This window comes from Cervus elaphus, chromosome 5 (genome assembly GCF_910594005.1).
Source record: "Cervus elaphus chromosome 5, mCerEla1.1, whole genome shotgun sequence".
NCBI lineage: Eukaryota > Metazoa > Chordata > Mammalia > Artiodactyla > Cervidae > Cervus > Cervus elaphus.
The window spans coordinates 16,966,183-16,979,704 of record NC_057819.1 but is presented as its reverse complement, the minus strand read 5'-3'; the positions used below and the strand labels follow the sequence as shown (position 1 = coordinate 16,979,704).

General features: G+C 39.3%; 1 protein-coding gene across 8 annotated transcripts in view; it reads left to right on the top strand.

Moving 5' to 3' along the window:
- The window catches only part of CIT (citron rho-interacting serine/threonine kinase), a 172,055-nt gene that overhangs the window by 116,048 nt on the left and 42,485 nt on the right, over nucleotides 1-13,522 (top strand). For 7 of the 8 annotated variants that reach the window (XM_043901816.1, XM_043901814.1, XM_043901813.1 and 4 more), the window contains 2 exons: nucleotides 1,807-2,004; nucleotides 11,501-11,554. In XM_043901816.1, the coding sequence (XP_043757751.1) occupies nucleotides 1,807-2,004; nucleotides 11,501-11,554 (252 nt within the window). The remainder of the gene's footprint in view (nucleotides 1-1,806; nucleotides 2,005-11,500; nucleotides 11,555-13,522) is intronic. The other variant, XM_043901815.1, reaches the window with a different exon arrangement.

Sequence of the window (13,522 nt, the reverse complement as noted above, 5' to 3'; positions counted from 1 at the left end):
CAGGGTCTTCCACATCTCCATGCCTTTGATGTCTTGCTTCCTCTGCTTGGAGTTTTCTTTCCCCTCTTATCTGCTTGTTTGGCTCCTGGGATTCTTCAGTACACAGATCCACAATTACTTTCTCTTCCCCTCTGCTGTGTTCCCACTTTTCTGCATGTCTGGACCATTGCACTTGATCACAATGTATGGCAATGGTTGGTTTTTAGTTTTCTCCCCAACTTGAAGGCAGAGACTGCTTCATCTCTGTATTTCTTTATATATATTCAAGTAAGTATTTCTTGAATAGATGAAAGTTTGAGTAGATAGATGGGTAGATGGAGGGAGGAATGATTTGTTCACAGTGTGACCTTAATTCAGGTTACCTGATGAGAACAAATCAGAACAAGAATATTTAAAATAAGTAGAATGCAGTCTGTTGTTCCACTTGTAATCCCATTGTAAGGATGTCCTTGTTACTGTCAAGATGTTATTTATGTTTTTTGTTGTTGTTCAGTCACTAAGTTGTGTCTGACTCTTTGCAACCCCATTAACTGCAGCACGCCAGGCTCCTCTGTCCCTCACTGTCTCCTGGAGTTTGCTCAAAATCATGTCCATTGAATTGGTAATGCTATCTAACCATCTCTTCCTCTGTCGTTCTCTTCTCCTTTTGCCTTCAGTCTTTCCCAACATCAGGGTCTTTTCCAGTGAGTTGGCTCTTCTCATTAGTTGGCCAAAGTATTGGAGCTTCAGCTTCAACATCAGTCCTTTCATTTTTTTTTTTTTTTTTTTAACATCAGTCCTTTCAGTGAATATTCCAGGTTGATTTTCTTTAGGGTTGACTGGAATTGATCTCCTTGCAGTCCAAGGAACTCTCAAAAATCTTCTCCAGCACCACAATTTGAAGGCATTAATTTTTCAGTGCTCAGCCTTCTTTATGGTCCAACTCTCACATCCATATATGACTACTGGAAAAACCATAGCTTTGACTATACAGACTTTTGTCAGCAAAGTGATGTTTTTGCTTTTTAACATGCTGTCTATGTTTGTCACAGTTTTCCTTTCAAGGAGGAAGTGTCTTAATTTCATTGGCTGCAGTCATCGTCCACAGTGATTTTGGGGCCCCAAAAAAGAATATCTGTCACTGTTTCTACTTTCTCCCCTTCTATTTGTCATGAGGTGATGGGACTATATGCCATGATCTTAATTTTCTAATGTTGAGCTTCAAACCAGTTTTTTCACTCTCCTCTTTCACCTTCATCAAGAAGCTCTTTAGTTCCTCTTCACTTTCTGCCTTAAGAATGATATTATCTGCATATCTGAGGTTGTTTATATTTCTCCTGGCAATCTTGATTCCAGCTTGTGAATCATCCAGCCTGGTATTTCACATGATGTATTCTGCATGTAAGTTAAATAAGCAGGGTGACAATATATAGCCTTATTGTACTCCTTTCCCAATTTTGAACCAGTTGTTCCATGTCCAGTTCTGTTGGTTTATGTTCACTTTTAAATATTTTTCTAATGATAATCATAATTTTCATAGGAGATTCTTGCTGTGTGGATTTTTTTAAAAGCTGTAATAAAGGAAAGGAAGCCCTGTAATAAAGGAAAGGAAGGGATGCTCTGTATATATGTTATATATACTCTTAACGTGTTCTCACTCCTGTTGATTTTTGAGACTTATCGAAATCAGAGTGGTTTTATTCCATTTTTTTTTTTCCTTTTCAGTTGAGTGCTGAAAATTTGATTCCCTGACCAGATTTAAGATGCAGGTTGTGTCTTGGCTTTCTCTTCAGTTAAGGTCAACAAGTCTCTCTCTCTGTGTCTCAGGTCAGCCTAGAGCATGAAGAGCAGAAACTGGAGCTCAAGCGCCAGCTCACAGAGCTGCAGCTCTCCCTGCAGGAGCGTGAATCCCAGCTGGCAGCCCTGCAGGCTGCACGGGCGGCCCTGGAGAGCCAGCTCCGCCAGGCCAAGACGGAGCTGGAAGAGACGACCGCAGAAGCAGAAGAAGAGATCCAGGCACTTACGGTAGGATGTGTGTGGAGCTGAGGGTAGTTGCTCACTTTTAAAAGTTCCGAGAGAGGAAAAAACAAGCCAGAGAAATGCTTAATAGGCAGAAAGTTGACTTACGTAGGCTGTTTCTTTTTTGGCACTGGTATACTAGATCAACTGAGCTTTCCTAAGGATCTTAAAAGTTTCCACCTTTATTTTTGTATTTCCTTCTTTATAAAATCATCATCACTATATCTTAAATTTCTGTTTAACCAAAGTCTGTTTACCTGGGTCTTCTATTTAGTTTTCAATAGTCATTAAAGAAAAAAAAAAGCTTGTATATTATAGTAGTCTTTCTACCATATTTCTATTTTTGTTTTGATTAACCTCATTTGTATTCCTTTTTTTCCTCCCTTGCCCTTTAGATTCTGTTTTGAATCTTATTATGCATTTGGTAGATTCTGGATGGAAACGAATCTAACGAAAGATAAATTGTTTCTGTAAAAGGGACCTGGCTTCTCTGCTCTTTCTGAGAGACTGGTTTGCTCACATGAAGAGGGTTCTCAGGAGATAGATCTTTGGTGGTGGTGGGTAGTCTGTGGATTTAGACCTTAGTTCTTTCTGCAGGTCTCAAAATGTGACTTTGTTTGGCCATTTTCCACAATTGATCCTTCTCATAGAGTCTGACCTAGGCTAACAAGACTGATCAGAATTTTACATATGAAATGCCAACTTCCAAGCTTTGCAGAGGGAGATATATCCATCTAGTTGACCAGGATACTCTGGGTGGCTAATGTTCACCCTTTTCCCCTTCAGCAAAACCTAGTCATAAATCCCATTTCTCTTGGAAGGCTGCTTGGTGGATCTGGGCATAGAGAGCTGAATGAGTTTAATGGCTGGTATCAATCAAGTGCATACATTTCTAATGGTAACATACTGTTCTTGCCAAGCGGATGGGCACACTCATGCCTGCTGGTCAGGATACCCTCTTCTGTGGGCCAGGCACAATGCAGCTGATTGGGTTCAGTGCCTTTTTCAACACCTAAGTGAGTATCTTATCCATGCTGATTCATTTTTGGATGCTGTCCCCGTCTCTGTCAGTGAGCATCTCTAAAGCATCTTTCAGAGTAGGATTACTTCTGCAGATGATCATAGACTTTTGTTGCTTATGATTTACCCTGTTTAAAAGAATGTATGTGTATGTGTGTAAATAATATATATATATACATATATATATATTTTTTCTTTTAAGTGATTTTCTTCTTAGACATTATCTCCCACTGTTGGGTTTGGGGACCAAATTGGGAACATGATCTGAGAGTGCCAGGGTCCTTATGGACTGGTCCAGGATACAGGGGTTTCCAGGATTTTGGGAATGCAGAGTAACTCCTTTGTAGAAGTTGTTTGAGCATCCTAGCTTTTCCAGGACTTCAGCCAAGTTCAGATATTAGTTGCAACCTTATAGTTTCTGTTGTTCCCTCTATGAAAAAAACTCATTAAATGATGCCACATGCCGCCAATGCTTTTTTTTTTAAAAAGAAATTAGTTACAATATCTGTTTATACTCTGCCTTGTTTCAAAAATGGATTGGAAACAGTTTGGAAAGATACAAAACTATAACAGGATAGAATAAGAAAAGTCTGAGAGAAAGGAAATCACAGAAGAAAAAAAAAAGAGGTAAGAGTGAAATGAATATATATGGCAAGAAGGCTTATATGCTTTCTGGAGTGGGGTGAATGCAAAGAGAGACAGCCAGAAAGCATTTCTTAGCTGCTAAACAAGACACCTAAAATCTAGCCACTCTTATATTTAATGCTTTGTATATTAATATGCCGCCCCTGCCCCAACCATGAACCACCCTAGCTCTGAAAGGAGGAGACGTCAGTCATTTAATCCATACTTGATGAGCCCCCACTGTGTGCTTAGCACTGTGTCTTTAGCTTTTTCTCCCCAGGGGACTGGCCTGTAGTCCCTCAAATCCTATTAGTCAGGAGCAGAGGAGAAGGACACGTTTATCTCTCTACTCTGTTGGAACTGGGAAGGATCCGGTGGCTGTGCGTCTTACCCTCCTGTTTGGAAGCAGGAGGGTATGTTTGCATTGCTATTGTTTATCTGTGGGGAGATTAGTCTTTCAGTCCTGCCTTGCTGCCAGTTGGAAAGCGCTGTGGCTAATGGCTGCAGGACGCCTGCACAGCAGCAAGTCACGACTTAATTTAGTCAGATGAGATCACCGCCTGAGAACATCTTCTTTATAAAACAGAAACAAAAACAAAAAAACTTTCCTAAGTCTGCAAACTGGGGCTGTACAGTTCTCACAGATGAAGATCCCTTGGAAAATTGGGCTTGTTCACAGTGATGGCAGGAAAGTGCCTTTGGTCCAGCGGCTATTTGTAAATGCATTGTGCAGGAATCCAAACCCCCAATCGGTTTACTTCAGTTCAGTTTGAAGTCTATGGGTTTTTTCTCTCCCCTCCTCTTGATTATGTCCCATAAACCTGGTTATGGACCACAGGTGGCTGTTGCCTGAAATGCTTTGTTGAATTTGTCCTGAAGTATATATTTTCTGAGAGAGAAAATGATCACAGATGCAGCACCCCCCCGCCCCCCATTGTTCTGGTTCAAGTTCAGACCCATTCTAAGCATCAATCAAATTCAATCAGGTGCTTCAAAGTGATCTTCTAGGTGGTTTGTGTGCTTCACAGCAGGCTGTTTTATCAATAAAAGGGAATAGTCATATGGGCTGTTACTGCTTTGGTTCTAAGAGCTGGCCACTTTCTCACCTGGGAGGGGAGCAGTTACCCACTTTGGCCTCTGTCCCTCGGCCAAGTTAGATGGAACACAGTTGAATAAGCTCTCCGTTGATGAAGTTTGGCAGGTGGGGCAGCCATCGTCCTAGATTTTATTTTTTCTCCCACTCACCCTTTCCCTAGACACCCCTGGTAGCTCAGCTAGTAAAGAATCTTCCTGCTATGGAGAAGACCCCTGTTTGATTCCTGGGTTGGGAAGATCCCTTGGAGGAAGGCATAGCAACCCACTCCAGTATTCTTGCCTGGAGAATTCCATGGACAGAGGAGACTGGCAGGCTACAGTTCCTGGGGTCGCAAAAAGCTGGACATGGCTGAGCAACTTTCACTTTTATCTTTTCCCCACCTTGTCAATTGTATTTGCATTGAAATTCACTGGCCATTTAAAGCTAAGATTGAGTCAAGTTACAGACCTACAGGAGAGTCAGATTTATACACAAAACCATGCTTTTAAGATGCTTCATTGCTTATTGGGGGAAGAGAGAATTTTTCCACCTGGGCTTGAAATGTAAGACTCCATGTAATCCCTTTGTGGAAGAGAATTTGAGTGTGCACACATCATTGCATGCAGGCATATGATGTGATGGGAATGTTACTCTGAATGAGTCTGCAGAGCAGAGGAGCAGCATGGGCTCTGTGTCCACCAGCATGGCCCAGTGAACATGCTTCATGTCTCTGTCCTCATGTTCTTTTACTGATTTGGTTACATGACTTATGCTGAATAATCAAGAGTTGAAAGCTAGAGACACTCAAGAAAGGGATCCTCCCAACAGAGTGTGATGGTGGCATCCCAGGATTATCCTCTTTGATTTCTTAAAACCATTAGTCAGTGCATGCTCTTTTTCTCTTTTACATAACTGTCAATCATTGAATTGAATTAGTAAGCCATGGGCATGATAGGCAAGGCAAGATGTGAGCTTGGGTCACTTAAGGTGACAGTCTTGCTTGGTACCTGCCTTCCCAAAGAACGGGGTGGATGTGTGGAAACCCGTGTTGTAGGATCCTGACCGTGGATCCCAGAAGACTGTCAGACCTGTAAACACGAGTTTCCTTTTTCACAGCTCTGCGGGTATTTTCTCTCTTCAAGGCTGCATAATAATTCTCTTTTCTTCATTCCTCTTGTAACTTTCCTTAAAGTTAAAGAAGATATAAGCCCTCCCCAAAGTAAGTACCTCTCTGATTTCCAGGCTGCAGTCTGTCCATTCTGCCTCTTGCCACCCAACCCCTAGATCAGTGGTTCTCAAGTTGGGGTCTGTGGCTCCATGGGGGTCCTCAAGTTCAGATTATTTTCATAATAATACTAAGCTGTATTGTGGCATTTTTCATTGTGTTAACATTTGTACCAATGGTACAAAGTCAGTACTTTTATTTTAAAATAAATACTAAAGATATGTTTTAATTTCTAATGTGGTAAATATAGGTATAACTCACATAAACAAAAGCCCTTTGGGGTCCTCAGTAGTTTTTAAGGGTATAAGTCCTTATTCCCCATAGCTCCTAATATTTAATTAATACATGGATATTTTATTGAGAGAATTCAAAGCTTGTCTTATGTATTTTATTACCTTCATATATACTATTGTGTGACCTTTTGCTTTTTTATGCATTTTACAACTTATTTCAAAGAAACATAAAACATGTTTCTTGCATTTTTAAACTCAGATCAGTTCGCTGTTTGTTACAGTACTTCCAGCAGTTAGGACAGTGTTGGTTCTACATTTTGTGTTTATATTTCAGTCAATAATAAATCAAAAAGTCATAAAGATGGTAGTTCCCTATACTATAACCTCAGAGAAGATTGCTGTTTGATGTGTCAAAACGATGCAGAGGCCTCATAATGGTAAATTATAATAGAAATATTAGTGATCAGAATTTCAGACTACTGTAGAGCAGTTAAACAGGTTTTTAATGGTGCAGTGTTATTTGGAAGCTTTGCCATTAGTCAAAAAGTGGAACAGGAACAGGGCTTCTGTTCCTCAGTCTAGGCCAGAGAGGTTTTTTTTAATGATCACTGCTTAGACTTTGAAGAAGTTAACTCTACCTTTCTTTAGCTTCCTGTTTCTGTCTTTGAGAGATATCACAGCAAATAGTCATTTAGAGTGGAAGTTGGCAAGCTACAGCCAGTGGGCCAAATTTAGTGTGCTTCCAGTTTTCTGCAAGTAAAGTTTTATTGACACACAATTATGCCTATTTGTGTACATATTGTCTGTGGGTGCTTTTGTGCTATGAGAGCAGAGTTGAATAGTTGTGACAAAGACTGAATGGCCTTCAAAACCAGAAGTATTTATTATCTGGTTCTTAAAAGAAAAAAAGTTGTTTATTCCTGCTCTAGAGTTTACTAACTTGAGGACGATATTTCTTCCTCTAGGATACCCACAGATGAAATTCACAAGTAGTACAAATAGCCATGTTCCTACTTTGGATAAATAGTAGTCTTGCCTTATTAAGTTAATAAATCTTGTATTGTTGCTGGGCAAAAAGCTGAGTTTTGGGGAAAGGTTATAATCTTTTAAATTAGTTGATGAAAATAATTATTTGAGAAGTTGATTTTAAGTGATAACTCCTGATTTAAAATGTGTTAAGTCTGCAGTTGCTGGTTTTTGTTCTAGTGTTTCTAGTCCTCTTTTATTTTGTGTAAATTTAAGACTCTGGTTGTCATCTTGTGCCTAAATTTCCTTTAACATTTCTTATAGTGTAGGTTTACAGGTGGCAAATTCCTTTAGCTTTGGTATGTCTGAAAAGGTCTTTATTTCACCTTCATTTTAAAAATATGTTTTTATTTATTTTATTTTTGGCTGCACTGGGTCTTCATTGCTGCCCGTGGGCTTTCTCTAGTTGCAGCAAGCTGAGGGCTACTCTCTAGTTGCGGTGCATGGGTTTCTCACTGCAGTGGCTTCGTTTGTTGTGGAGCATGGGGTCTCGGGTGCATGGGCTTCAGTAATTGTGGTGCAAGAGCTTAAGTGCCTCATGGCATGTGGGATCCTTCAGGACCAGAGATCAAACCTGTGTCCCTTACATTGACAGGAATATTCTTAACCACTGAACCACCAAGGAAACCCTCACCTTCATTTTTGACATTTTTTGAAAGATATTTTTGCTGGCTATAGAATTCTAGGTTGACAGGTTTTTGTTTTCCTTTCAGTAAAGATGCTGTTCCACTGTCTTCTAGCTTCCTTCCTGCCAAACTTCTCCAACCTCACTGTGAGAAATCTTTGTTCTCTGAGTTTCTCATTAAGTAACTTGTTTTTTTCTCTGGTTTTAAGCTTTTTCTCTTTATTACTGGTTTTAAGCAGTTTGATTATGATATGATTTATTCCTTTCATGTTTACTTCTTTTATTCCATTCCTTTCATTTATTCATTTCATGAAAGCTTAACTCCTTTCATGTTTCCTGTGCTCAGGGATCATTTAGGCTTTTTCATCCGTGGATTTATTTCTTCATTGATTTTGGAAAGTTTGTGGCCATTATTTCTTCAGATATTTTTTTTGGTCTCACCTCTGTACTCCTTCAGGGATTCTGAGTACATGTATATCAGAGTTATCTCACAGCTCATTGATGCTGCATTAATTTTTCTTTTAAGTCTTTCTTTTTTCGTTTATGTGTTTTTTTTTTTGGATAGTCTCTCTTGCCTTGTCTACAAAGTTCACTAATCTTTTTTTCTGCAGCATCTAATCTAGTCTTTTGTTGTTATTTGGTTGCTAAGTCATGTCTGACTGTTTTGCAACCCCATGGACTGTAACCTGCCAGTCTTCTCTGTCCATGGGATTTCCCAGGCAAGAATACTGGAGTGAGTTGCCATTTCCTTCTCTGAGGGATTTTCCCAATCCAGGGTTTGAACTTGCATCTCCTGCATTGGCAGGCTGATTCTTTACCACTGAGCATGTGGGAATCTTAGTTTATGGCTAAATAGAGATACTATAAAGTATATCACAGCTAAATTAGGTGATGAATATTCTGACTTCCTTATAGACCTTTTTGTTTTAATTGAAATGTAGTTGATTTACAATGTGGTGTTAGTTTCTGGTGAACAGCAAAGTGATTCATACTCTTTTCCTTTGTGGTTTATTACAAGGTATTATAGTTCCCTGTGCTATGCAATAAGACCTTGTTTATTTTATATATAGTGGTTTGTACCTACTAATCCAAAACTCCTAATTTTTCTCCTGCTTCCCCTTTGGTAACTATAAATTTGTTTTCTATGCCTGTGAGTTTGTTTCTATTCTGTAAAGAAGTTCATTTGTGCCATATTTTAGATTCCATGTATAAGTAATATTATATGATATTTGTCATTTTCTGCCTTCACTTAGTAAGATAATCTCTAGGTTCATCCATGGTGCTGCAAATGGCATTATTTCATTCTTTTTTATGGCTGAGTAATATCCCATTGTATGTATGTACTACATCTTCTTTATTCATTCCTTTGTTGATGGACATTTAGGTTGCTTCCATGTCTTGGTTTTTGTAAATAGTGCTGATATGAACATTGGTATGCATGTATCTTTTTGAGTTAGAGTTTTCTCCAGATATATGCCCAGGAATAGGATTGCTGGATCATATGGTAATTCTATTTTTAATTTTTAAAGTAACTTCCATACTGTTTTCTATAGTGGCTGCACAAGTTTACATTCCCACCAGCAGTTTAGGAGGGTTCCCTTTTCTCCATATCCTCTCTAGCACTTATTATTTGTAGACTTTTGAGTGATGGCCTAGATTTTCTGATAGAGGCTAATATTTTTTTTTAAAGAAGAGGACCACTTTTTCCTCTGCCTCAAACTGGATTCTTCTTTGGGCTTTCATAGCTAAGCAAATGGTGCCATAATTTACCTTGTCTCCCAAATCAAAAGTCTGTTAGGGTACCCTTGGCCTCCATGTCCATCAGCAGGTCTTATTACCTCTGCTTCCAAAAAAGATCTCACCTCCATCCATTTCTCTCCATCCTTTGCCACTATCCTGCTCCAAGCCACCACCCTCTCTTCCTTAAATGACAGCAATAACCTCCTCAGTGGTTGTTCCACTTCCTTCTATGTTTGTCCTATTTTGATGTTTTTCCTACAGTATCCACAAAACGATAGGCCGTGTGTTATCCCACATCTTAAAAACCTCTGTTGACCTTTAGTTAATTGCATTTTGAATGAAATCCAAACTCTTTTCCAGGCCTTCAAGGTTCTGGGCCTGCCTCTGTACCATCAACTTGGGCCACATTTTCCCTCTTTTGCTGTGACTTAGACAAGTGATTTTCAAAAGTCATTTGGGCACAACCCACAGAAGAATACATTTTATCTTACAGTCTACTACAAGAGGACATATATACTGTATTTCATTAATTTTTAAGGTAGCTAATGAGGATGTATCTTATAGCCTATATATATAGTCATAAGGACATAAACATGTCATAGTTTCATTGGCAATACTTCTGTTTCTTAATGTTACATAAAGCTGTGGTAAATTTTACAATTGATAGCAACTTACACTTGATGAATTATGTTCATAATAATAAAACAAGTTTCCAACAACAGTACTTACCCTTACTGTCCAAGGTGCATGCCGATGTTTTTTAATCTATTCTGTTTATTCCATTTCATTGGATAAAACAAGACAAAAAACTCCATCTTGACATCCTTGCTCTCATGTCACAACTTGAAGTATAAAAAACTGTTCTAGCCACTCTGTCCTTTTTTATTTCCCATATGGACCCAACCCTTTCTTGCTTTAGGGTTTTTACAGATGCTCTTCCCTCTGCTCTTTTATGTTCTTTGCATGGCTGGCCCCTCATCATCCTGCAGATTTCAGTTTAAATGTCACCTCTTCAGAGAAGCCCTCCTTGACTACTCCATTTAAGTCCCCCCCCCCTTATTTTTTTTCCCCCTTAGGACCCATTTATTTCCTTCATAGCACTTGCCACTGTATGTAATCATGTGCTTATTTATTTTCTGTCTGCCCACACCAGAATGAAGGTTAGGTCCTATGAGCTGTATCTTGCTACGGTGTCTGCCATGTTGTATGTACTCGAAAAATCCTTGTCAGATCAATGAATTCTACTGGTTTAGAGTACCCCGACCTTGGTGAAAGCCTGTATATTTACTTCAAGATCTATATAGGATTTCTGAATCTCCACAGCAAGTCCCTACTTTGTCCTAGCTGTTGTCCTGTATTTATTTATGTGTGTGTGTTCTTTCTTGGGAGAAGGCTTGGGGCAGGGGGCAGGCAGCCAATTGGAGGGAAGAGAGAAAGGTTAAGAATGGGGAGTAAGACAAATAAATGAGAATAAAACTTCCTCCTATGTTCTTTTCCGTTCTGCTAGTCTGTAGTTTTAAGCTGTTATATGTATTTGTACAGGGTATGAGTGAAGTGAAGTGAAAGTCGCTCAGTTGTGTCTGACCCTTTGTAACCCCATGGACTATATAGTCCATGGACTTCTCTAAGCCAGAATACTGGAGTGGGTAGCCTTTCCCCTCTCCAGGAGATCTTCCCAACCCAGGGATCAAACCCAGCTCTTTACCAGCTGAGACACAAGGGAAGCCCATGTGTGGTCTAAATAGTTATCAGTAGGCATTGTGTATTTCTGTAGCTTCTCATGTTGGGCTTGATTTGACTAATTCTTTGGGAAAAAAGTTAGTGGGGCAGCTGCAACAGGGTTCTTGGCTTGTGATTTTCTTTATTTGACCCATAGCATGTAGAATTTGTATTCCACCCTATGAAAAATTTATAATCAACTTCTTACCTTTTAGGCACATAGAGATGAAATCCAGCGCAAATTTGATGCCCTTCGTAACAGCTGTACTGTGAGTATTAACTAAAGATGATGAAAATAACATGGAACTAAAACTGAGAAGGAAAGGGGGAACGTCTCTTTCTAATATCAGTGGCTGATTTTTGATATAAACTTTCAGCTTGAAGCAGTTGATGTGGTCAAACTGATGTGGAAGTTTCTAAGCCTCAGAAAACCTTAGTTTCTTGGGTTCCTGCCAATTTTAAAAGTTTAAACCATCCTTCATGTTTGGAGAAGGCTTGTTGGAATGGTCAAAATAATTCTCCCTGCAGAACCACTAATAGGGTCTCAGCAGCTGCAACAAAAGTCCCAAGGGAGTTCCCCCTCCTTCTCCAATCTAGAAGTTTCTATCTGAGGTGGGCCTGAGATGGTAGGGGCAGTTAGATGTGTCAGGCTTCTCCAGCCTGCTGCCTCTTCAGAGAGGGAAGACCAAGAAGTTCTTCTCCTGGAGAATCTAGAAGTGTTAGCTTTCTAACAGGCAGAATCTGGCTTCCTAACATGCAAATGCAGAATTTAGGACTCTTTGGGAGATGTTATTTATATTGAGAGAAGTCAATTCCAGGAGCAGATAAGCATCATTCATAGGTTATGTAATAGGGTAAAATATCTATTTTTGATCAGAGCGAAGGACTAAAATAGGCCCCCTTCAGAAGGTAGGGATGGTGTCCTTTGTTCATGGATCTGCCTCCCTTCTCTGGTCCTTTCATCGCTTTGTTCCGTCCTTAGTTCACAGTGAGCTGGTCTCTATTTGTATTATTTGCATCTGTGAATTTCCAGAAACACCCTTCTACATCCTATATACATATTTCATTTTCTGGTAATAAACTCCTTCTTTTCTCTTTACCTACTATAAATGAGACATTAAGTCTTGATGGTATGTGCCCCCTGCATCCCGCCTCCCTTCATTTAGCTATGGAATGCGCATAGTAAAGTGCATGAAGTGAAACTAATCTTAAGTGTACAGCTCAGTTGATTTGTATGTGAATAGACAACTTGTGTAACCACAAGAAAGACCAAGATACAGAATGTTTCAGCTCCTGGAAGGCTCCTGTTATCCTCTTCCCATCAGCATGCTTTGCCCAAAGGGTAACTAGTAGCCTGATCTTTGATACTACACATTAGTTTTACCTGTTCTTGAATTTCATAAGAATGGGACCATTAGAGGATATGGTCTTTGGGTTTAGCCTTTTTGTTACTTAAATTGTCTGTGAGGTTCATCCATGTTGCACTGTCAAGATTTTGTTCTTTTTTATTATGGTGTCATGTTTCTAGTGTATGTTTAGATCTGAAGTTCGTTTATCCGTTCTCCTGTTGATGGGTGTTGGAGTTGTTTCTGGTAGGAACAGAGCTATTAGGAAGCGCTCTTGTACAGGTCCTTTGGTGCTTACAAGCGTTTGTTTCTAATGAGCATATATATATATACCCAGGAGTGGAAGAGCTAGGTCTTGGGACATGCCTCCGCTTAACTCTGGTATGTGCCTGACAGGTATTTAGGTCTGTATTCCCTGATGCCAGTGGCCAGATGGGGGCTGAGCCTGCCTTAGGGATATCTGTTGATTTCCTCCATTCTCACCTCCCTTCCTTGAGAAATTGATACATTCTGTTCCTGTACTCTTTTGCTTTACTTTTAAAGTTTCTTAATTGTCTTGGTTTCTTCTTTTACATGAGAGTTATCTGCTTATATACATACATGCTCATAAATGATCACTGAATAAGATATAGATGGTTTTAGCACTGTGATTGGTTTTTTTTTTTTTTTGCATTACTGTTTTTTCCTAAAATAATCTTGGATGCATTTTAAATGTGTACATCAGTAATCTGTTCCATTCATCTGGAGTTTTCTTCTTTTTTAGTCTTTTTAAAAATATCATTTATTTATTTACTTTAAAACAGCTTTATTGAGGGATAATTGGAGTACAGTAACCTAATGAGATTTCAGATGTGTGTATATCTTTAAAACGAGCATAACAATCAAAATAAC